At 45.5% G+C, this 26,160-nt stretch overlaps 1 protein-coding gene across 1 annotated transcript in view; it reads right to left on the bottom strand.

The window, feature by feature from the left end:
• ephb3a (eph receptor B3a) overlaps nt 1–26,160 on the bottom strand; it is a gene marked incomplete at its 5' end in the record, with an annotated part of 33,903 nt that overhangs the window by 6,843 nt on the left and 900 nt on the right. Inside the window, 10 exons of the mRNA XM_080503191.1 lie at nt 3,045–3,292; nt 4,011–4,133; nt 6,096–6,148; nt 6,446–6,554; nt 6,751–6,907; nt 9,414–9,538; nt 10,279–10,614; nt 15,034–15,189; nt 17,407–18,079; nt 20,409–20,473. Of these exons, the coding sequence (XP_080359317.1) occupies nt 3,045–3,292; nt 4,011–4,133; nt 6,096–6,148; nt 6,446–6,554; nt 6,751–6,907; nt 9,414–9,538; nt 10,279–10,614; nt 15,034–15,189; nt 17,407–18,079; nt 20,409–20,473 (2,045 nt within the window). The remainder of the gene's footprint in view (nt 1–3,044; nt 3,293–4,010; nt 4,134–6,095; nt 6,149–6,445; nt 6,555–6,750; nt 6,908–9,413; nt 9,539–10,278; nt 10,615–15,033; nt 15,190–17,406; nt 18,080–20,408; nt 20,474–26,160) is intronic.

The raw sequence follows: 26,160 nt of genomic DNA, 5'->3' as shown, positions 1-26,160 counted from the left end.
AGATGATCATCATGAACCGAGTCGTCTCGTTGAACCCTGACGAGCGCGAGCAGGGCGAAAACTAATCAATGACATGTCGATATACAATTAAGAAAAGAATTATAAACGGCTCTGCAAGTAGAATATAGTGGAGAGGGAGAAACCCCCCCCCCCCCCAAAAAAAAACCCTCTCTTCAACATAATCAATTCATTCTTTGACTGTGCAACGAGAAAGCGGAGAACAGACGACGTGACACGACAAAACCGTAAACACTCTCCTTTGAGGCCTGCACACTCCAGTGACGTCTGACAGCAGAACAAGCCGCGGCGGAGAGACGAATAAACAGCCGTGATTCAGAGCAGGCATGTAAAGCATGTGCGCGAGGCCCACGTGTGCCTGCATGGCGTGTTTGAGTGGAAGCGTCTCGGCGAGGGAGCCGAAGTTTCTCATGTGGGTCGACACACTCGGACTTTTATTTCGCCGGTCTCCTCGTTAGAGCCCGACTCAGTTCCTCTGAGTCACAGGCTGTGTGACACTAGCGGGGGTGAGGAGAGCACAGACCAGGCAGTTTTTTTTTTTTGGATTTTGTTTTTCTTTTTTTTTTTTTTTACTTTTGTTTGTAGGACAGCTGGCTGAGAGGAGTCAGTGACAATGAGGGAAAAAATCTCAGCCTGGACCATCAGATGTGGGGCTACAAGCATTTTTTTTTTTGCCTTTGAGGCCATTATGTGTTAAAAGTCTCACTGATATTCAAATGTCACTTTCATACATCTTTTGTAGTTGAGAATTTTCTATTTCTTTTTTTAATAAACCAGAGGATCAAAGCACCGTGACCAAGCAAAGAAATCTATAACGTTCTCTCATGTCAATATTTATTATCTTTTCAAATGAAGCAGTCAATAAACAGTCTTTTCGTCAGATCTAAAAGCTGATTCATTTCACTATCAGACGTTAAGGAAATTAAATATTCCCATCTATTTTGTCCAGTGGCAAATCATTTGAACAAGTCTGCACCATACACATATCGTCTGACATTATTTGATAAAAAAAAAAAAAAAACACGGAGAATGCGTCTGCTCGTCAAAACCCCATACAAACGTGGCTCCGCTTGATTCTCTATCAGAAAAACGAATGTGAATCTAATTGTGAGATGATCATTAGTGAATCCCCTTGTGTTTAGTCTAAGCAACAACACAAATCACAGAGACATTAAGAAGAGGAATTGAGAAAAGCTGCAAATTGGAGCAGCAGAAGCAATTCTGCTCAATAAAGTGCTTGATTAAAAAAAAAGCTGTCCATAAATTTAGCCTTAACTGAATAAATGATCTATCCAGTCTTCATGTGATTTTTTTTTTTTTTTCCCGTGCCACAGATCCAAAATGCGCCTCAACACCACATATTGAAAACAATTAAATATTAATATTCGGCCCTGAATGACTGAACAGCCTCATTTACTCATTCTTTAATCACATATTCACTAACTTCAACAACAAGTTCAGACGACAGTTTATTCCAGCTTTTCTGTTACTTCTTGGCTGGACTCCATTTATCATTTTATCATCTGAGAAATCACACGTAGAAAAAAAAACAACAAACAAACAAACAAAAAAAACCTGTCAAGATTAAAAATGACCAAGAAAGTTTTCTTTATACGGAAGCGCTTCTTCTGTCAGTTTAAATTTTCAAAGTTATTCAAAAATAACAAACAAAAGCAGAAAATAAAAAAAGGTCTTTCAAAAGCTACTTATAATAAGTATAGAGTTTCCTCTATAAATGGTTTAAAGTAATCAAAATGAATACATTCTGAATTGATATGAGTTAAAAATGTAGGGACTCTCACAGGAAGAGCAGTAATTTTTTTTTTTAACGTTAATTACTAATAAATGGTTTATTTTACTTTTTTTAAGTGAAAGTGAAACCTTTTCCTGAGATATGACAGGAAAATGTGAGAATGCCAATTACCATGGAGCAGAGCCTGGGTGGAAAACTTCAAGTACCTCATTTTTATTTCAACAACCTAAAATCTAGAGATATTTAATTTAGAAAGCTGGGGTAAAAGAAAACCAAAAAAAAAAAAAAACCCAAAACAGACGAGTGGTGCTGGTTAACTGTCTAAAGAACACAGCTGAGCTTTAAACCGCATCTTCTCACATTGAACTTTCAGGAATCAATTTAAAATTATTATATAATCACAGCTCAATCACAACAGCTCAATTATTCTTTCCCTTAAAAATTGAAAATGTTTCTGAGGTTATGTGCCTTTTTGTGTTTTATGAGGGAGACATTTTGGGAAGAAAGAGTGCAAGCATATCGGCGAGCTTGAATAAAAGCAGAAAAGCTTTGTTTTAGGGTATCGGCTCCACGAAAATGAAAATATAGCAAGACGGCCGATCAATGTCAGAGCTCATCAATATCGCTGATAACGCTACCCAGGATATCCGGTGCCCGACACTCTTGTTAATACGAGCAGCAAAGCATTGATCCATCGCGGGCCTCATTCAGGCAAACAGCCGCAGTAAGTAGACTTCCTCACAGTGCAGCCATGCAAGAAAACACATATTATTGAATGTAAATGACATGTAATGGCCCCCACGCAGCTGGAAATGTACCTCGTGACACTTCATTTCTCATCCCGCCTTTGTTCAGCGTTTTGTGTAGGTGGTGTGGCCTGAGCCGAAAAGGCCGATCGGTAATGTATTCCGCGCTTGTACAAAGAATCTCTAATACAGCGAGGCGAACCTAACCAAAGGTCTGTGTGTGTGACAGTTTTCCACCAGGAGTTTGTACACTGGAAAGCCTGTCAGCATCAGTCAGTCACGTCAAACAGAGACACTATTCCTGTCTCCAGGCGTTATATTGCACATTTAATCTCTATCACTCAGCAAGTGAACGCCTCGGGGTGTTTTACAGAGAGTAAAACATTCCGATAACCCAGAGGTATCGTGAATGACTGTCTGCGTCTGTGTGTGTGTGTGTGTGTGTGTTCCTCTTCGCTTTGATACAAACAGAAAGTAATCTTCTCTGTCAGAGGTGCCGCGGCACGCACCTTCTCCGCTGAGCTTACCCTGAGGAACGAATCGAGCGCGCCGTTCTCCATGAACTCGGTGATGATGAGCACCGGGCAGCTCCGCGTCAGGACGCCCTCCAGTCGGATCACGTTGGGGTGATCGAACTGACCCATGATCGAGGCCTCTGCCAGGAAGTCGCGCCTCTGGCGCTCGGTGTAGCCGGCCTTCAACGTCTTGATGGCCACCACCATCTCCCTGCGACCGGCCTGCTTCAGACGTCCACGGCACACCTCGCCGAACTCACCTGGACAGGGGGGGACAAGGTGGAGGGGGAGGGGGATGGTGGCGGGGAGGGGGTGAGGGTGATCGGAGTGAGTCGAAGGGAAGAAGAGGAGAAGGAGGAGGCGTCGGGGGAGGAGTGCAGGGAAAGGGAGCGTCACTGGTCGGACATCAGGAGTGAAGGAGCTGATTTGAGTTGAGGGTCGGCTTCAACTGTGGGAGAGAATTCTAAAAGAGAGGCGTGGTGGGGGGGCGGGGGGGTGGGACGTCAAGGGTCAAAGAGGTTGGGAAGAGAGGGGGTGACCGGTATCGATCGAGTGTGCAACCTGGGAGCGGTGCAGGGCGACAGAGGATGGGCGAGGTACTTGAGGGTTTTAAATTTGGTGCCTGAGCACGAAGGTTTACGAGGGTAAGAAAGAAAGAAAGACAGGGAGGGAGGAAGGTTGAACGAGCAGGAGCAGAACGTCATTTGAGGCAAAGTCAGGACACAACATGCTGCTGGAGAGAGAGAGACAGAGAGATATAGAGAGAGAGAGAGAGAGAAAAAAAAGAGCAAGGCTTGGGGGACGAGCGAGAGCTCCAGAGTTTCAATCCTTCCCACCGGCCGCTCTCATGCACTCTGGATCCTAACCCTTACCGAGCGGAACCCCGCGGGCCTGATGGCACACTCCTGTTCAGATGAATGATTAATGAGCCCGAATCACTCTCTGTCCTCTTAGATGAAAACAGCGGCGTTGTTTTACCTGCACCGATGACTTCCTCTATCTTCACGCAGGAGATGTCGATCTCTTTGGCGAACTCGTGGATGGCGTCGTTTGGATCCTCGTAGGTAAAAGGATCGATGTAAACCTTGACGCCCGGAGAAACTGAAACAGAACGGTAAATAGGAACCAGCTCCCGTATTGAACGTCAAATGAATACATTCATTTAAAGACAAAGGCTTCGTATACGTCCTCGGCTGAGTAATATGACAGAAATCAATAGTCCAGCATGAGTCAGACATTTTTTCTTCTTCTCGAGCCGTGCTGGAGTTGCAGCGTTGCTCCAAACTGAATTACTTCAACAGCTGCCGGGTGACAAATGAGGTTCTGCGCACATAATTTAGACTTTAACAGGACAAATCTCGAAGAGTTTGGCAATCATCTGGCTTCTTGTGCTTTCATGAAACGTAAAATAGCTTTTTTTTCTTTCTTTCTTCATTTTCACTACCTTATATATATTCACACGTTTCATGAGAGAAGTTTTCTGACTCATCCCTCAAAAGCACCAACGTTCATCTGGTACGGTCCCTTCATGCAACGAGTCAGTTCATCCTCTGTCTAAAGCACACCAGTGCCACGGTTTTGATGCTTCACATGTGGAAGGTGACCGTGTGAAAATATCTTGTTGCTCGCAGCAGTCTAAAGGTTCCGACACATATTCCAACGATTGTGTGAGTTCACAGCTCGCCAGCCACACTGTACGACGAGAAAGGGAGGCCGACTTCTGATGCCACTTTTGCAAAAAGAGACTTGAAGTAAGTCTTTGTTAGTATCGACTAGCATTTTTAAGTGAGCATTTATTTTCATGGTCTTTCATTTTCCCCCCAAAAAACGTCACGACATGTTGCCATGACAGACAGGTTGCAGCAGCCCCAAATATCTGACACTGTCTCAATCTTGTCATGATTTAGAGCCAAGACCAAAGATGTTGCCGCGATTGTCCAACAACCGCTATCGCAGGGTGCGTAGCGGGCATAAGGCCTGAGCTATATCACTGATGAAGCTGCTAAAAACATGCAGTTCAACTGATTGTTTAACTCTGGCCATGATCATCATAAACACGGCAGTAAAGCATCACAGCATTCGTAAAAACCCATTGTCAAAAACAAGACAGGTTTCCCCAGGCTGAGGGAGTGACACGAAGCTTTGCAACAAACAGCCTAAAATAATAATATGATCATGTCAAAATATGGAGATGCTACATATTAAACTTAACCTCAGCTCCAAGAACATACAAGCCATTTGTTTCATCCTCCGACACCAACAAACCGATTGATCAATACCCATGTAGCGTCGACAAAATAATACAAATAGATGTTACGATTTTATGTTGTATGTTAGATATACTCTCTTCAGTGATGTTCAGTCATGCTATTGTTGCGTACAAGAAACTTTGGTTTGTTCATGTGCAATTTAACACACTATTCAAATTATATCTTTTGGTCTTCTGGGGCATTTGGTCTTTAATTAACAGCATACAGCGGTGGGGCATACATTACCGTACCTATATGGGGTTTCTCACTGGTGGCTTTACACTTTATAGAAATTGTTGTGTAGATCCTCAGGCAACGTGGATCTCCAGAATTTGCATTTTTCAAATTAAAATATGCTTCCAATTATTAATTGGAATCCAGAAAGTTGTATATGTAATAATTTAGCAGAAAAAGGTAGTGTGTGTGTGCACATCTAACTCAAGTCTGGTACCAGTGTGGGATAAAAAATTTTTTTTAAAAAACCCTACCGCAGGAAGAAAGTGGAGTGGATGTCAGCATAAAGATATTTTGCCAGTGGGTAAAAATGTTGCATTAACAAAAATTTTAGCTGCTTTCACATTTCAGTGTGCCCAGAGCCTCTCCTTCCCCAATACTGACTCATTACTCTCCTGCAAGTGTCTACTTTTCCAACTCAACTGATCAGTGTGGCCGGACTTCCTCTGAGCAAACAGGAAAATGTTCTCCTGATTTAAACGGGTTATCGGATAATTGATTGAATCAATCAGCTTAACAGTACTGGCATGACCAGAGAAGCACGGAGCAGACGGTTCCCAAGCTGAACACATAAACTTACTGTATTGCTGCAGTTTCTCGGTGTACTCCAGCTCAGACCCGCTGCGCTGCTTCCTGTAAACAAGCCGCACATGAACAAAGTCACATTCACGTAATCAATGCTGGCTGCTTTTTCCAGGTACAGCAAATTAAACTAGAATGTCCGCTATCAGATGGAAGCGCAGACAGAGAGGGAGCTCCAGGCAAAGCCCCGGTGTTTATCCTTTCTGTAGCTGAAGCAGCCAGACTGGAGAAAAGTACTATACACCCTTTGAAAGCATGTTAAAATTTAATGAGCCTCTTTGTTCAAAGTCTAACTAACAAAATGAAACATGCAGCTCGGGCAGTCAGTAATAAAAATCAAACACTTACTTAAGGCAGACAACGGCGATTACCACCAAGGCAACAATGACCACCAGACCTGCGGACGCCGAGCCGATGATGAGAGGCAGCTGGTCCTGCACCGACTTCTGAGGGTCACCTGGACCGCGGAGCAGACGCAGACACAAATTAATAAATAACAGCAGAGGAAGATTAAAGGGTGGCTTGAACTGCATGTGTAATGGCTACCAATTAAGGTGCCCATAAAAACTATTAAGCTTGAACCCTCATTAGGAAAACTGCAGCAGCAGATCATCAAGAACAGACTGTAAAGCAGGAAGAGAATTTATCCGTACTGTGCAGGCTGGTGCTGAAGTCCATGGGATTGCTGTAGCGTCCGTAGCCGGCGACGGTGCGAGCTCTGACCTGCACCACGTAAGGCGTGGCGGCCCTCAGGCCCTCCACTTTGGCGGAGCTGTGCTGGGAAGTGACGGTGTGCGACATCGCCTGACCCTGAAGTGAAGAAAGCAGCAGTTGAGGCAGCGGCATCGTGCGTCTGTGTGGTTTTCCGACTGTAGAAATTCATCCTATCATCGTCAATTTGCCTTGGAAGGTAAACAAATACAAATTTGGTGGCGGTGGTGGCGGAACAACCGTATATTCCTTTGCATTGACAGTGCCGTTTATTTTGCGATTTGCCGCCATCTTGTCAGTTGTAGCCACAGAAGCTTGCGTTTTACAGAAACTACGCCAAAGCAGGGTTACTAAGTAGGGTTACCAGCACTCATGCATGAGAGGCCAGTTTCAGTCCGTAACACCCTCTCCCTCTCTCTTTCTCTCTCTGCCCAAACAAAATCTTCCACCAAGCACGAGGGAGCCTCCGAGCTCCTTCTTTAGGATGCAGTTTAAACAGACTTGCTCTGCATACAGAACAATGTCTCAACATCAGGCATTTCCCATTTTACCAGATGACATTACAAAGAGGCCATAAGAACACAGTTTAAATGGCTTCATTCGAAAAAGGCGTACTCACAAGGCTGATTTTATTCAATAAGTTTTGCCTCATTCACTCCCTGTAGTTTCACATCCATCACAGATTTTAAAATAACAACTATGATTAACACTCACTTCTCTCTAACCGAGCAAATGTGGAACATGATAGCATTTAACCGTTACTGAGATTGAAATGTTGTATTCAAACCAGTAAAACTGTTACTTGGGAGAAAAATTAGCTCCCCTTCAAAATGAATGATATGAATTACAATTAATAACCCTCATATCAGCTCAAAGAAACAAAGCCGAGACAGCAGAAATACCACGATAACTGTGAACGGCCACCAGTGATCAAAGATTCACCAAATGATTCTGAATTGTCTAAACTTCCTGCACTCGTTTCCAAATGAAATCCTCTTTGGAGTTATACAATGATATGCACTTGCCAAATCCTTTGTTGTTCAAATATTTGTCTTTCCTATCCCGAGTCTCACTGAATAGCTTTCTGGTACTTCTTTGAAAGTGGGACCGGATTTTGGACTCGGCAATTAGTTTGAATGTCGCTATCCATCCATTCCGCCTTCTTCTACACTCGGTTCATTCGTCATCGGGTCGTGGATCCCGTCCCAGTCACATCACAATGAGTGGCAGGTCACACCCTGGACGGGTCACCCGTCCACCGCAGGGCTAACATGGAGAGACAGACGGTCGGGCCACACACACATTCACACCTGTGGCCATTTTGGAGTCGCCGGCCGACATGGACGTCTTTGGATGGTGACGACAAGTGGGAGAAAAGCCACACGGGCAATGAAGAACATGCAAACGCCACACAGGCCTGCATTACTGAATCAACCTGAACGCCAATAATGTTTTGATTTTTAATGAACATAAATGTGATCAGGTAAACAATAGCAATGATGTTGATGTCTGACTATTAAGTCCCACATGTTATTTACAGAATCTGAATTTTGTATCCAACATCTGACGTACATTTAGAAATATTGCTTTAAAGAACGTTTGACTTGTGCTGGCTGTTTCTAAAACATATACATATATAACAATGGTTTTTACAAGTCTGGGCTGACATGGTTGTAAACCAACCTTATTAAAAAAAAACACACACAAAAAAAATGCTATAAAAAGAGTTAAATCTGTAAAACTCTCTACTGGTCTCCCCTACTTGAATTTAACGTCCCGTCCTCTGTGTCTTGTAACTCTTACAGAGACCTGAGTTTGTAGGTGGGACATTAAAAGCCAGCTAGTGTTTCATGAATAGATACACATGCCAGGTTTTTACCTCATCTCATTAAATCATGCCAAAGTCAGTCAATTATGTAATAAGCCTCGGGTAATGAGAGTGAGGTTGGAGGAGAGGTGGTGGCTAAAAATGAATTTGTATTTGCATTGACTTTTTAAGCTCATTAAAAAAAAAAAAAAAAAAGGTTGTCCAGCAATAAGCAGGAGCTGGATCAACTTTTGTCGTGATTCAATGTGAAGTCATCTAGAAAAGCTTGTCAAATACATGCAAATTACTTTTGTACATGACTGGGCTAATACTACTATTTTGCATTTGCAATTGCTGAGATGGAGGTTTAACAGATAGGGACACGAAACTGCTTTGAAACTTTCAAGGTATTCTCCTCGGCGAGCTCAAAAATGCTCCGCAGTGTTTTATGTCTGCTTAGAAATCATGACCTTTTCAGTTAAGTTGACCTCGCTGGAGCCGACCGAGTCCCTGCCAGTCTTTTAATGCACAGTCTGCAGAGTGTGAAGGTCACAAATTGACCGTCGAAGATGTTTAAAACGACCATATCTTCAGGGCTTTTCACTGCAATTTGGTCAATATTAACGATGCGTCGCACGCTTAACCAGTTGCTGACTAGGATTTAAAACCCAGCAGTTGAAATGTCCGCCCCCCCTTCCTCACACACGTCCCCTCTAAATATTTTTTCAGTACCTCATATTTCTCCTGCCCGTGCAAGACGGGAGCAAACGAGGCACACGGAAGACAATCGGAGCTTACCCTCTCGTGGTATTTGATCTCGTAGTCGAGGATGACCCCGTTGGGCTTCTCAGGAGGCAGCCAGGACAGGCTGAGAGTGTCCGAGGTGGAGCGCATCAGGTGGACAGTGGGGACTGCTGAAGGTGCTGGGGGGGGTTGAAGGGGGGGAGGGGGGGGGGGCATGAGAGAGTGGAGGGTTCAACTCAACTGCTGCTGGATAGTTACTGTATTCCCTGAGGTAAACTGCCAAGAAATTCTCACTTGGAGCTGCAAAACCACCACAGTAAGATAATTATTATTCAAAACTCTCCACCTGGAACGATTTAAGATTCACCTTCACTGTTCTGCAGTTTATTGATTTGTGAGGCCTGAAAAGGGACTCAATTGACAGTCATTGTGCCGGGTTCATAAAGTGCAGTAAGGTGGATTAAGTGCAGGTTAACAGGGAGAGTAATTACAGTCTGTGAAAGGTGCTGAGCAGTTTGGAGTTTGGTTGATGATGACGCTGCAAATATTAAGTGGATCTGTTGAAAGGTGACATTGTCAGTGATGTAACAGAAGACGCTTGGTTGACAGTGTGCCGAATGCTGACGGTGGAGATATAAAAGTATACTTTATCTGCCGTTCCTGTCGCTCTGACAGAGAAGCAGCGCTCCAGCTGAGTTTGTCCATCTGTCGCTTTCAATGAGCTTGTTCAACAGTGTTTACCCTCAGCGCTGGTACTGCTTTAGATACTAAAAACCCATTAAGACACTCATTGACATTGACCGAATGTAAGATCCCCCAACCAGCCTGTTTCATCGTGATGTTAAGTGCTATTGATTGCAGCTCCTCTATGAATTAACTTGTGGACACATCCTGTGTCATTGACAGATCTTCTACTAACCGGCCTGGTTGGTGGTGATGTTGACGGTGGAGTAGCTGGGCGAGACGGGGTTCTTCCCGGACACCCCGTTGACGGCCTGCACTTCGAAGCTGTAGCGCGTGTGCGCCTGAAGGTTCCTCACCACCACCTTCCTCTGCCTCAGGCCCAGCCTGCGAGGAGCGATGTCCACGTTGTCGTCGCAGCGCGTGCACGGGCTCCGGTCTCGTAGGCACTTCTTGCACACGACGTTGTAGACGAGGTCGCTGCGCCCACCCGTGTCCTCGGGCTCCTCCCACTCCAAGGACAGCGAGGTCTCGTTCACGCTGGATATGACACTGCGGGGCGCTGAGGGTATAGCTGCGCAAACACAGACACGCTTGTAGGTGTTTTGGAAGGTGGGCACGGCAGGCAGACTATGAAAACACACAAGCGAGGCTTTAGTCATGTTCCCTATGCAGTGCTGACATTATCTTCCCAATGGTGGATAAATATTTTAATAGCTCTCTAGGAGGACAAGAGGAAGTATTTAGCATAGAAAACTAGGCTGGGAGTAGAATCCTGCTCTTTTTCTTTTTGTTCTTTCACACAAATAAATGTGGTAAATTTCCTCCCAGAGAAACCCAGAGAATGGAGAATGAATCACGGCGTCAGGGAAAAGCTATCATCCATCATGGAACATCATTAAGTACAAGGTTTAATACACAAGCAGAACACCAGGGTCACTCTGTAATATTATTCTTCATAAAAAGCACCTCCACAGTCCATTCCCATGCATAACTTTGGGTGCTTATGGAACTTGGCTAATCTGCTGCTGCTGATATAAATTCGTGTTCTCGTGTCAGTCTAACCTCGGGCCGCCATGCCTCAATAAGCGGCGCTGTATTTTGAGTGAAGAGTGTTTGAAACCTGGATAACGTATGATAACCACTGAGGAACGCTACAAAGATCGGCTCAGCGAACGCGCGTTTCATTCCATTACAGCGAGTGGAGTGAGGAGCCATGCCTCGAAGCTTCCAGCAGCAGAAAGTCTAACCTGTCTCACAGCAGACAGAGGGAGGGGGAGAGAGAGAGAGAGAGAGAAGGAGGAGGGATTCTTCCAGACTATCAGCACTTAACAGCCAAAAGCTGCCTGTCCGTGGAGTTCGGCTCTTCCACTGGCTCGCCCTGAGCTGGGCTTCACTCGCCCTGTCCTTTCTAATTAGGCAGAGACAGTTCAGAGTGGAGGTTCTTCTAATTGGACACCCATCTAAAACACACGCTGAGCCCAAGCTGCCGGCCATTGACTGGCTGAGCCTCTCTTGTGCAACACACAGCTTCCACCACAAAGCACAGGCTGCCTGGCACAAGCTCTGACAGACCGCAGGGACAGAGCTGTCAGGCCTGTGTGCTTGTGTGTGTGTGTGTTTGCATGTTTAGTCGAAGGTGGTGCTTGTGTCCCTGCCCGCCTGTCTGCGCGCACTGGTCAGTGTCAGAGTCCACAGTGTTCCTGTGACGAGGATCTGGGGAAGACAGTTGCGGGCCGAGTGTGTCATTTAACGTGGCGAAAGGCCCCTGGGGCTTGACTTTACACGGTCAAAGCAGCACATGTCGCTCTCCATCAGCATGACTGCTGGTACTTCTCTCAGACGCCTGTTGTCCGTGTATACCAAGCTCTGCGGTCAGCTCCAGACCTGAGCGCCTGCCACCAAATGCACAATTACCATTTGAAGTGTTGACATCCAGCTGCAGATTTACCATTTAGAAAGTTCAACCCAAGCATGAACTTTCAAAAATATCTGTGTCGGGGAGTGTAAACAGCATCTTTGAGCAGGCCATGTGCACAACATCCCATGTTTGATGGGAAGATGGCAATTTATGGAAACAACTTCCAAGCTTTATAACTCTTATGTTCAAATGGCATGCAAATAACAAGTCGGTTTCATTGAGGTGCTGCCAACAAGCTCACAAACATTGCTGCTTGAAGATTTGTATTGACAAGGGTATTGGTCATGGAGCATTACTTAAAAAAGTGTTCCCATTATGATGAGGGATGAGGGCAGAGGCTTCCAGACAAAGCGTAATAGCTCCTGTTCACCGATTCAAAGCAAGTCAGCCCTCAGTTTGACACTAATTTCATTGAAAGCAATGGACGTGACTTTTTTTCCGTTCGTTTCTGTTTCTGCAATGTGGATTTCTGTCTTGCGAAATCAATTCTTGATTGAAATGAGCCTCGTCACTACTTCATCTGTGCCCGAAAAACCAAATTTACAATGACATTTTCTGAAGGTTAGAGGTTTGATTCCCATCGCCACCTGTCCATGGGCCAGACACTGAACCCCCCCCCCCCCCCCCCAGTTGCTCCCAGTGGAGTGGAGGACACCATTGGTGTTCAAGTGGGTGTGGATTTCAAATGGATAAATGTGGCTGATTGTGTGAAGAGACTTTTTCCATTCCAGCACGCACAAGCATGTGAAGGCCCACCTCACACTCCTGGTGAGGGATTTACTGTGGGATTCTGAAGCTGAACCAGAACAAGCATCTCTCCCACTGAAATTACAAAGCCTGGTTAAGCCAGTAGGGCCGTATGGCAATAGAGTGGCCTGCACTCTAACCTCACAGCGAGAACATCCACAGTTTGAGACAAAACTTGAGGACTTTTGTTGTGTAGAATTGAGTTTCGTGTTCTTGTTGAGCATGTCTGGGCTTTCTCCTAAAGTCTATAACCATATGGCTGACTGGTGACTCTAAATTGCCCATAGGTACGAATGTAAAGTATGTGTGCCTCTCTGTTTCTCTATGTCCGCCCTGTGGTGGACTGGTAACCTGTCCAGGACGTCCCCTATAACCACAATCATCTGGGATTGACTCAAGTCCCATGATCCTAAGTTGAAGGATGAATCAGTATAGAAGATCTATGGAAAAATGGAAAAAAAAAGAGTCTTAATACTGTTTCTATAAAAGACAGAAAGGCTGTGAATCATCCGTTCAATCTTCAACTGTGTTGTGAATTTCAAATTATTATCAGTTGACCTTTAGTATCAAGTCTCTTAAACTTCTTATGAAAGCTGCTGAAACTGTAACATAAACGCCGGTGAGCAGAAAGAACAATATTTCCCCTGGAATTATAGAGGTTTAAGGGAACATCAAAGGGAAATACCAAAGTAATTTACAAGTACCGTTTAACTGTACCTAAGTGCAGTACTTAAGTACATATACTTAGGTAGATGACTGGGTTTATCAAATAAAAGATAATGGCATTGCTGACATAATGACATATCCTAAGTAGGATAAAGAGGTATAGAAACTGAATGAATGAAAAGAAAATGGATGGATGAAGTTTCAAAGCGATTCTCCATGACAGGTAATGCAGAACAAAAGATTCGTACATTTCTAATTAGCTTGCGGTATTTGACAGGCTGGACCCGGCGTTTTGATTACAAAATGACTGGATGGATGGATGGATGGATGGATGGATGGATGTCCTCTTCTTGACCAGCAATGAGATCAAACCTTCAATGATGTTACAAAAATGCTTATTGTGTTTTTTTTGCGTGACAACAGACCTTGTTTACAGAGGTGTATTTATTGGTGTCTCTTTTCATAATAGAGATTCTGAAGGAAAGTATGTTTTAGATAATAGAGAATGTTTTGCTGCAACTCTGTGACTGATGTTTGCAAAAATTCAGCCGTATCTTAATCTGGTAATAAACATTTGGAGATTGCACAACATGCTAGCACGTTTACTTGCATGGCATGTAAAGTAGCTTTCTCTAAAATATAATATCAATGTACTACCTCAAACACGTTTCTGAGCTATAAAGTGATTTTCCAGGGACAAAACTCATCAACCTTGTCTTTGTATTTAATGTTCAGCTGACTAATGACCTTTTCTGAGGAATGAATTTCCATCCTCAGATTAAAACATGTTGCCGCCCACCTTCTCCAGCCCCTGGCCTTCGAGAATGAATCGAGGACACGTCCTCCATTTTTGCTGAGAGATGTTTGGCTTCACAGCAGCTGCAGCTCTTCTCCTCATGCCATGAAGCCAAAATGGCAACCACAGACTGTGAGAAGCAGCGTTCTCCACAGCCCGAGCACCGCTAAGTGTGTGAGTGTTACATCCGGGGTCGTGTAGCACCCTACACGCTGGCATTTTAGAGTGACGGCACTTATACGTTGAAAATAGCAACTACAAGTATCAAAAGAGCATGACTTGAGACAGACCCTGTTATATTAATGCAGTCATATTCAACACCCCCAGGTCCCACGCTCCTGTGTTGGTGTATTTCTCTTTCGTGTGTCCAGCTGTGGTGACAACAGCAAAAACCAGACCGTCAAAACTCACACCAGGCCCACAAACAGAGCTCTCATTTGAATGATGACAAGAGTCATGCAGTACTTAAACAGTACTCAACGAGCTAAATGCAGTGTCTGCCCTCCAGCTGGTTAATTGCCTGTGTGTACATTGGAATTATTTTAGTGCTTGCACACACATTTCCCATGAAACGACAATATCATCCATCAAAACCAAATATTTCCAGCGGCTGGGGAGCTCCATATAAAAGGAACTATCACAGCAGCGAAAAAAATAAAAATAAAAATACAATATTTCTGGTGCCTACATAAAATACAAGTCAAAAATAAATACAAAGAATAAAAAGCGTGTGTAGATTTTGGGGAAAAAAACTAAAAACTAAAAAAATAAGAAGAAGCATGCCACTGTATGATACCTGAACCCTCTTCTAACTTTTCGAAAACGATTTTCTCCCTCCGTCTGTGCAGTGGAGGATGACTTACTGGTGCAGGCGGAGTCAGGGGGGTCGCTGTCAGCGCGGTAGAAGCCATTCTGGCAGGGACAAATATTGGCTCCTCGTGCACTGGTGCGACTGTTGGACGGGCATGGTGCACACGAGCCCTCTCCGAATTTGGATTTGAAAGTCCCCGGGATGCAAGCTGGATGAGTGGGAGACAGAATGAAAAAGAACAATAAGAAAAGAAAAGAAAAGGAAAAAAACAAAACAAAAACAACAACTGGGGAAAACAAAACAAAACAAAACAACAGTGCGCTGTCACTTATCTGAAAGACCAGCGGCTGTCACAACTGTCACAGAATAAAAAGCCGTCCCTGCGAAAGCACCTGCGACGCTTAATATTTACGGAGGAAATGCTGATATGTACATGAGAAATAGCAAACACTTAAGGCGTGAGGGCTTATCTATACATTTGCATCTGCTCTTTCATTTCGACTCCCTCTACTCTGTGACATTAATCTCCCTAAAAAGAGAGTCGGGATGACAGCAAAGTTTCGCGTTGAAGAGGAGGAAAAGGAGGATAAAGATGAAGACGGACTGCTGACAGGAGATTGCCGTTGTCAGACAAACAGGGATGGAGAATGCTTCTGAGAGAAGGGATACACCCTAAACCCATCAATCAGTGTCTGCTCGGTCCTCAGTTCTGCAAACCACGATGCTGAATACAAACAAGGCCGCCACATGCATGCAGAGCAGCTTTGTAATAAACCCATGAATCAACTCAAATGAAGGGACTTCCGACCAGACGCAAAAATTAGCCCGGCAAAACTTATTACGGATGTATAACAAAGTGCGGTGATCTTACGTCGACGTATCCAAGTGATTCATTTGAATTCCAAAGTGTCACACTGAAGCTTGGTTGATATGGAGTCTTGAGGATAAACCTGCATAAGCCCAGACTAAAGAAGGATCCAGATAAAGGGGATTAGAGGCAAAAGGTCTGGCTATATCAGCCTCCAGAGCCCCCCCGTTTTACTGTTTGCCACATTCCTGACCGCTGGTGTAAAAGTGGGGTCTCTGGCAAACATCTGTCGTGTCAGCGTGACGGCTCGTAAAAATCCAGTCAGCAAAACACAGAGAGAAAAGACAAAGTGTGATTAACTGGTTAGGCTAAGTGGTCTTTTGGTTTAAACTCTCAACCACCCTAATTCCCAACAATGGCACTTTGAGGAAAAATCAGCACAGCTAATGGCTCCGCAGCTGCAAAGAATGCCAAAGAATCTACGATGAAAATGTACTTTATTCTCTCATAATTCACAGAGACCTTTAGGCTCTACAGTCTGATCTGATTTATTTTGCCTCCTTTAACACAGGGCGTCGTCATTTTCTTTTATTTGTTTGTTTTCCCCACTTCTTTTTGAGAGGGCGCTGAATCACCCTTCGGCCTTCCTTCAATCCATTAACCCCTTTGAGAGGGCACAATGATTTTCCTCTTTTCCTTCCATTGTCTCTCGTCGTCTCCTCTATTCGTCTCCTCGCCTCGCCTCTCCTCTCCTCTCCTCTCCTCTCCTCTCCTCTCCTCTCCTCTCCTCTCCTCTCCTCTCCTCTCCTCTCCTCTCCTCTCCTCTCCTCTCCTCTCCTCTCCATCTCATGCAGCATTTGGCTGCGAGCGAGTGGCGGGACGGAGGTAAGAAATGAAATGTCTGAGTGATTAATGTTAGCGTGGCAGTGTTGGCTCACGTTGGTCTGAATGGTGTTAATGAGTGTGGCCGCCTGTAGATTAACTAACGGGAGGCCGTGGAGGAAATTACACTTCCTCATCGCAACCGCTGGCTGAAGCCCTGGAGAGCTTTTTATCAGGCGTTGGCGGCAAGCTTTTAACCTTGAGCAGCCAAATGGCAACGAATGAGCTCTCCAGCACGTGTTAGACACCATTTCTCACGCCCAGGTGAGAGGAAGCTGCGCTGGTCTGTGTTTGACTCCTTGCAGCCTCCCTTCCTTTTCATTCTTCTGCTTTGAGCTGCTGTTTCTGCTCCATCTTTTGCGATTCACGCCTTTTAGCTCCTGCTATCTCTCCCCCCTCGGTTAATATCGCTCTTCCCTGGACTTCGCCTCTCCCTTCTATTATCTGCATTTTCTTCGCACAAATCTATTGGCTCTCTGTTTTGTGCCTTCCCGCTATCTTTCTCTCTCTACCATCTCTCTCTCTCCCTCTCTTCTGTCCCCCTCACACCATATTTGTATGCGGCTCCTTGCTGCAACACCTCATTAATTCATACTCTCCTCCACCCTCCTTCACCCCCTTTCAGGAGCCACACAATAAATGCAGAGAAGAGGGCACAGACTGAGGTGACTTGCACTAAGCATATAAAGGAGCTTTGGTTAAATAAAAGTCCAAATGTCTGTTAAATACACATACCCTGGCACTGAGTGCTGTCGGCAGAAGGTTCGAAGCCAGCCACACAGGTGCAGGAGCCCACGGGAACCATCCACTCGCCGTCCCCGTTGCAGTAGAGCTTCAGTGGGACGGACACCTCCATGGCGTTGGTCACACACGCTCCGGGAGCGATCACCAGGGAAGTCGCCTCCGCCCCCGTGGCGGTCTCGGGGAACACGGCGAAATTGGCGATGGTCGTGGAGCACTTCTTGAAGAAAACCCTGACCGAGATGAGAGACATGCAGGCTCCCAGGTCCTGGAAGGCCAGGTAGAAGCCGGCCTTGGACAGGGGCCCAAAGCTGCGCACTTTGGTATTGATCCTTCCGGCTTCCAGCAGAGAGAAGCTCTCATCTGGGGCAATAGTATCCACCTTCACGTAGGGGTTTTCCCTCCACAGTGGGCTGGTGTCTGTTGCCGTGTCCCCGTCTGACTCGTAGTAAAACAGATTAAAGGTCTCTTTGCAGGAGCCGGGGATGTTGGGGATGCTGGCACAGTCGCGGACGGAGAACTTGAGCTCCACGTAAACCCGCAGCACACCCTTACGGGGGACGAAATCAGTCCTCAGCCAGTTGTTCTGGTTGGGTTGTCGGACATTACACACCTGGTAGGTTCTGATCGGGCTCATGGAGTCGTCATAGCCGCTGACCTCCTCCCACTGCATAAAACAAAACAACAACAAAAAACAGTGAGACACACTAAGAACAGAAGAGAGAAGGAAAACCTGATGCTTGAATGCACCACGGACAACAGATGAAGACCGGAGTGGGTTTAGGAATTAAACGAGGACAATTTTTAATTGATTATCTAATCAGACTTATTCATAATGCAAAAACAGTCCTCCACTTCTCATTCAGCAATGACGGCTCCGCAACAGAAGCTCACTGTTAATTAATACAAACACATGTTAAACGCAGCGAATCCCAATGCAGACCATTGAAGCGCGGAGGATCTTCAAAACAGCAACGTCTGGTACGAGCAGATTACGGAAACACAGCACATGCACACGGACACACATCCGTACATTGTGCTGCGTACTCGTGGCCTGTGAGGAATAATTTGCTGCTAAAACGCTTCTAATTGCATGAATCATTCAGAAAATTCCAATCATTATGGACTATTAATAGAAGACATTTTCCCATTAAAACACATTTCACGCATTATGACTGTTTGGTTCTGATGTCGATCTGGAGCTGGAGATTTGGAGGAAAAAAAACACACACACAAACACACACAAAAAAAAGGGACATTTTGCAGCCCGGATCATCACAAATGCGTTAGTCAAGGAGCTTTATCAAAGTCTACCTTCAGTGGCTATTAAACAAACTGCAGACACCCTCACAGGAAGAACATCTCTATCTGTTGCAATGCAATCCAAACAGCCTCGAGAGGAGATTTGGTCTCTATAACACATAAATTTGTTATATGTAAAACCATATCTATAATGCAAACAGGGAGTTATTTATTAAAACGGCTATCTAAACGCAATGCTTTCAGCGTGATTGCACCACCAGCAGCACTCCTGAGCACTTCAGGTTACGTAGGCTATATGGACAGTATATCCTCTCATGCCGACACGTACAGCAACAGTTTATATACCTGCCAGACTGATATCTTTTAATAGCGTGAAGCTCTGGAAAGAGTGATTTAAGTACAAATAAGACATGCAGAGGCCTTATGTGTTTACGCATGACAAATTAGGATAATACAAAGTGCTACAGTATATTGTTAACGGTGGTGTTTGTATGTGGTTACTAACATTAGAAGCCATGATAAATGGTGGCATCGGTCAATAAATTCAGTCCATTAGGAAATAACCTTGTGAGGAGTCAATCTTTTTTTGATTTTTTTTTTTCTTTCCCAATTCCCCATTGGACCGAATGCTTCGTTTCCATAACAAATGAACCTCCAAGAAATTGATTATTTCAACTGGAAGAAAATAATGCATAACTCATCTCACGTCTCCGAGCTCCTGTGCAATTTATTCCCAAACGATGAGCCCACGAGTCAGCATTAGATGTCGTAAATCACCGGCAACACGTTGATGCACTACCTGACAAATATGATAATTGCTGGCCCCTGAACGTATGGGCTTGTCAGGCGTGAGGAGAGGGGCTGCCTCGCCAGTTGTGACATATGACTTCATGGGTGCTAGGACATTTAGAGCCGGCCCTTGTAGGCGAGGGAAGGAGCCGGGGCTGCCGAGGATCGTTTCCATGGAAACCCACCATTTCCATTGACTGACTTTGCGCTCACGTAGCGAAGACAAATTACACTGGCCGGGTGTGGGGGAGGTCTGTCAGGCTGTTAGCCCTGGGGTCAAATTCATGTTGTTTTATTTTCTCACAATTCCTATAGGGGGTATCAGCCAAAAACCTTAATTTCTGCCGGTAATGCGCTTATGGGCCCATATTATGAAAGACACAGACACATGCTTTCAATTAACAGGCCCTCTATCCTGGGGAGACATGCAAGGTAAAGCCTACCTAATAGTCCTCACGCGCTGTGGGGTTTTGCCTCATGTTGCTGCGTGTTTGCCCATTCGTATGTTTGGAGTACAATTTGCAGGGATTTGACGCACTCCGTCAAGCTTTTTTAGCACGGTCTAAATACTGAAATCTTTGATTTCTTCCACACAGTGTCACACAGTGTGGTTCTCATTTGCTTTATGGTATCTAAGAAAGCAAACATGCACTGCAAAAACAAAGATATAAAACAGTAGGAGGTGTGCTGTTCAAGGCAGACTGGGCTCTATTAACAAGCAAAATGGAACAAATGCTGTTAAAGACTTCTGAGAGAGAGAGAGAGAGAGAGAGAGAGAGAGAGAGAGAGAGAGAGAGAGAGAGAGAGAGAGAGAGAGAGAGAGAGAGAGAGAGAGAGAGAGAGAGAGAGAGAGAGAGAGAGAGAGAGAGAGAGAGAGAGAGAGAGAGAGAGGAAAGAGAGAGAGAGAGAGAGAACACAAAAAAAAACTAAACACATTAACTCACCCCACTCTCTGGGAATGTGGTCCAAGCCAGCTCTGTGGTAGCCCACCGACTGTCCATAAGGGTTTCTGCAAATTAAGAGTAGGAGGAAGGTTCACCAGCTGGAATTAAACGGTGCGAGGAAAGAAAAACCAAATTGATGCACAGCATTAAGGACCGCACATGAGTTCCCTGTGCTCAACAAAGGAGCCAGGTAAAACTTGCACTCACTCTCTTTTATAACCCCCCCCCCCCCACCTACACACGCTCAGTTTATGAAAGAACTGACAATGGTGGCATGTCTCTGAAGTCGGCTAATTAAGGCTTTCTCCATCAGTGTGTTTTGGCACAAATGCACTTCTTTGAATATTCATTTGCGGGACTAAGAACAAAGTATCACCCTGGACCGCGTTCAGAGGAAAATGTTCCCTTGGCTGCCGTCTACTTCTGGAGGGGGGGGGGGTCACATAAGCACGACGACATTCATCATGTCACGCTCGCTGCGTCACTCAACTCCGGTTTGTCAGACGCGAGATCGAGACGTGATCTGAGCAGATGTTTTCGTCACCTGGCTGTTCGCGGGGAGGAGGCGAGCGCCAGGCGCACTGATCAGAGGATATGCGGGGGAATAAACAGCAGGACGTGGATGAGCGCTGGTGTCACACTGCTGTCGGTCAGGCGTCGCCTGAGAGCGGTGGTCCGGCCAGTCCGTCACACCTCAAGGAGGAAAGTCGGCCCTCGCCGCGTTCTCGATATGCAGCTGTGGCCGCCGCCGGCTCACATTGTTCTGTTGTTGTTTGCACGTAATTACTGAAACAATTACACTTTCTTCGCGGAGACTCAATGACACGACGCCTGCTGTGCACCATTTGCTCACAAGTTGTTGATAACGGCGCCAAACGAGGGTGTGAGAGGCTAAAACAAATAGCTGTGTCCTGTGCAGAAGAAACATGGCTTTGTTCTGGTGGCGGGCTGAAGACAGTGCAGTTACAGTACGCTGTGTCCTTGGCTTTTTATGCATCAATATTCTGAATAGTCTGATTACACAGACAGATCAGGCGTCCATCTGTAGCCGTGGAGCCAGAGGTATGAGCGGTGTTTACAGAGTGCGCTGTGTGTTCATTAAACAAACCCCAGCGACTTCTCTCCTTTTCACAGGCTTCGAGATAAGGAACAGAGATCGGTCCGTTCAACAGGATAGATCACTAGATAGCCACACTAAATTGCTTTGCTCTGTTGTTTAACCGTGTGCCGCAGAGATTCAAGGATGAAGAAAGACACGGATACAGCCGAGACTAAGCACACAGATGATCTACTCATGTGGTCATGTTCACATCACAAGACCCACAGCAAGTGATCGGACTTCCGACTTCTTAGTTTGCATGCTACTTGCGTGTAAATAGAAACAGTTGATCATTACTGTTGTGTGTGTTGTAAAGGAAACGAAACAGGAACCCAATGTGTGAAATCCCCTTCAAGAAATGGCAAGTTTATGCAGTAAAACCTAATTTGTTCCTTGTTTTCTCAAAAGAGCATGCAAAATAACCTTTTAACATCTATTTCTAAGGACTTCTTTGCAGCTAAATGAATTAAAATGCTCTCCAAGTTTCTTTTTTTTGAAATGTTGTTAATCAGTACAATTTTAAAAAGGATACTTGAAAAACTGTAGAAAATACAAACTCCAGCTGAACCGTAGAGATAACGGTTCAGAGTTCCACCGAATGGCAAATTAAAGAAAAATGCTAATTGAATCGTCGTTTGTTTGTACAAATACGTTTTGTGTTTTTAAAATCGAAATTCGCTCATAGAGCATCGACCTATCCCACTTTCCAGGGGAGTCATTCCGTTCGGTTGATAAGCCATTAGGCAGATGATGATGACAATGATGATGATGAGGAGGATACGTTCTGGCCGGAAAAAAAAAAACAGACACGACAGCCGCGTTCCCCAGAAGGAAACGTTGCCATTTTACATTTTCTGCAAACCTACGGAGCCGCTGAACGTTAACATTTGGAAGCTGTAACCACCCATTCATTTAATGGCCCTCTTTCATGCAGCCAGTTTGTTTCAAGGCTGCTGCACCTTTGCTACGCCCCTCCGTCTGTGCGAGCGGCGTGGAGGTGGGATACGGGAGGTGGTCATGTCATTCCACCTGAGGTGCCGGGAGTAACGGGGGTGGGGGGGGTGCAACAGATGTGAACGAGTGAGCTGGCACAGCAGGAGTTCGAACACACACACACACACACACAAATCACACCTATGTTACGACCGTCTTGCAGGAAGTCACTGGCTGAAATCAGGCCCAGAGGGGTCCCAGCTCGGTTCAGAAGGTTGCTGAAGCAGGATAAAATTGTTGTTCATGTGCAGAAGTGGACGGACTGCTTTCACCGGGGATGCGACCTGTCGCGTCGGCGGTAAATGTGAGAGGAACGGTGGGGTGGAGAAAAAAAATTAAATAAAATAAACACATAACAGAGACAAAGGGAATGGATGATGAAGTCTGCAGACCTTCAGACTCTGGTGTCCTTGTGTCTCTTAAAGGTTGAATCAGTTCATCTTCTCGTGACTTGTTTTTAAAGTCCGGTACTCAACCTGAGTGAAACTCGTCAATTTGCTCCCGAAACCTCATCAAAGTCAAAAAGATCTCCAAGCATGATTCATGATGATTTAATCATTAATGTCTCATGAATTCCTATTGCTCAACATTGTGAGCCGATCAAGTCACTACAAGTTCATGTTGATTAGTTAATGCTTGATGGACCATCAAAGCTCTGAAAGCTCGTTTCTACGAAACTGGATTCCCGCGTATTTAGTGGCATACATATTAATGTATGATGTAACTACAAATCAAACATCATTAAACCATGATTCGTTAGGCGTTCGCTAATCGCATAAGCTCGATTATTTCTTTAAGGGGAGCCAAAGGAATCATAGATCGGTTTAGCTTGTGATTAGCAGGCCTTGATGGGATTCCTTTAATGTACACATGACAATGTTTTAAAGGAGGGAGAAGTGGGCTCAATGTTTAAAGTAAACAAATCAAAAGTGCTTCAAAAGGTAAAACTCTTTGAATTTAAAAAGGGCATAAATGGCTGCATCCAATTTTGTCAACAATAGAAATCCCATTTGCCGGCAGGTTATTGAATAAGCATTGCATCAAATTGATGCACGTTTATATTTGGGAGCTTTAAATACAAAAGCCGGCCCTGTTGTTCGTTTCTGAAAGCACTCTCAGTCTTGAATATTCGTATGTGGAAAGGCCTGAGCGACAGCAGTTAATAACTTCGGTTGTCGAGCTCAAATACGCGTTTGTGAACAAGGTTGTTTTACTGATTAGCACGACTTGAGCCAGAGAGGAGGAACTAATCAGTGAAATCAGCGGCTGTTGTCTCCGCTTGGCTACACTCGGCCCGCAGCGGCACACAGCTGAGTGAACGCTCTTGGACTGCGAGCTGCTGATCCACGGATTCAGTCCCGTCCCCGGAGTGTCTGATCCGGCCCTCCTTCTCCCCCCCCCCCGTCTCACGGTGCCCGCGGGCAAAACACACTGAATTACTCAGAACTCATCTCGCCGCAGACCTGAGCCTCTTTAAACAGGCTTCACCTCACACCACGCACATACCGGGGGGGGGGGGGGGGGGTGGCAGTGGGGTGACACCAAACCTGCATCCGTAGAGGCTGGGCTCAAGCCCCCACCGTGTAAGCAGATTTGCACCCCGGTTGAAGCGAGATACCAAAGCCCTAGCAGATGTAGGGGTCGGACCTTTGACCTCCCCGGTGGAGCGAGGGGAGGGGAGGGGGGGGAATTTGTCTACGAAGATTTTTGAAGAATCACGGCGTCTTCGCGAAAACTATTATTAGCAGGCAAGAGGAGAGGGTAACGCTGTAGATCCCCGAGCTTAACATCTGAGTCCCGGCTCATGTGTTGCTCTGAAACACGAAAAAAAAAAAATATTTTTTTAAATGCAGCATGAAAAAGGTTTGCGTCTGCCAACAACTCTCCTCGGCAAAGTGTTACCGTTAAACTCCCAGAAACCCGTTCAGGTTGAAAAAGATCCCATTTGTTCCACAGTTCCCCCCCCACACTTCCTGTGAAATTTACAATGCCTCTGAGATGGCCTAACTGCTATTACTCAAATCCAGACCCCCCCTCCCATAAAACTGCAGCAGCAGTGGAGTCATTCTGCCCCTCGGGGGGTAAGAAAACAATGCTTCAGTTGGAACTTCAGAGCATCACCACCCATGGCATTTACCCCCCCCCCCCCCCCCCCCCCCCTCCAGCCACCGCCCGCTGGAGTCCAAATGCCACACAACTCTGCATTCTCAATGCGCTTACAGGAGCGCACACATGCTAATGTTTTATTCACTTTGTGAGAGCGGGTGCATCACGAAAGGCAGGCCTCCGCTTGTACGACACTGACACTCGCTGCCAACAAGCAAACATGAAATATTAACAGCTCAAACATCATCATCAGCGATCGCAGGTAGATGAAATGCGTGGCCATGAATAGAAAAACTCAGGGTGCCGGGCTCCTTCGGGGCGAGGCTTCATTTGGACTGTGGGTGCCGATTTCTCTCTCCGCAGACCGACTGTATCACTGGAAGAGTTCAGTGTGACGCTCGGTTTGATGCTTGATGAGCAGTTTCCGAACAAGTCAAGCTGACCTAATTCAATTTCTCTTCAGGGCTGCTTACATCTGCTTTCACGGGTCAGCAAATAATTATTCCTGTTGATATCCTGATGTAAATATAGCAGGAAAACATGAATGAATCTGTGTGATCATACAGGGAACTCTCTTAAATAATGTGTGAATTCATGTTTTGTTTTTTTCTTTTCAAAAGATCACACATGCACATCATGCAGATTGCTTTATAAAATGCCTTTAGCATTCTCTTTTACGAGCTTTTAAAACAGGACTACAGTAAAGACTGACTGTAAATGAGAGTATTACAACATAAAAACGTCACAGTTGCTGAGGGTTCTTTTTTTCTCTCCCACTGCAGTGTGATGGTGAGAACTGGAGATAAGTCATCACTGTAGATTTTGTAAAATAAGCACACACACCAAGTTGCGTTCCAGCTTGCACCATCCATGCGCAAAACACTCGCCAGACTGAAATAAATAAATAAGGAAATAAATCCCAGATTCAAGCCATGAGCCATGTGTTGAAATCCACCAGTAAAAGCGGCTAAAATACAGGACATGGAAGTTGAACAAAAAAAAAAAAGAAGAAAAAAACCCCCACAAAAAAACCTTCCACTCCCACCTCGTTTCAAGCCGTCCGCCGATCTGCCCTTCATGTTTATCCTCAGAGGACAAATATTAGTTAACCCCTGAGCTTTGAGTAACAGTTAGTGGTGGGGTTGTGGAAGCGGGGCTGATCGTCTCACCGTGAGAGCCCGCTGGGACTTGGGAGTGCTGCTGCCGCTGCATTGATTTACTTGCTGACACCAGAATTGATGAGGGATCAGGCTGGCCACGGTCCAGGGGAGGCAGATTGGACAGGGAGGGGAGGGGAGGGGGGGGAGGGGGGGGGCAAAGCAGAGAAATGTTGCCACAGCTCAGAAAGGAAAGGAGCAGCGGGGTGGGCAAGGGTGGGCTTCTCCCAGGAGCCACTCTCCCTTGTTGATGGAGAGCGCCTGGGGGGGGGGGGGGGGGGGGGGGGGCTGCAGCATACTTGTTAAGCCATTGACCTTTAATTCACACTTGTCATCTAATATGTTTCACATGCGTGTCCCTGTGGCGAGTCAGGGGCCGAGATTGATCCACAGCCTT

The sequence above is a fragment of the Blennius ocellaris genome (assembly GCF_963422515.1).
Source record: "Blennius ocellaris genome assembly, chromosome: 10".
Taxonomy (NCBI): domain Eukaryota; kingdom Metazoa; phylum Chordata; class Actinopteri; order Blenniiformes; family Blenniidae; genus Blennius; species Blennius ocellaris.
The sequence above is the reverse complement of the archived record's forward strand: the minus strand, read 5'-3'. Positions and strand labels throughout refer to the sequence as shown.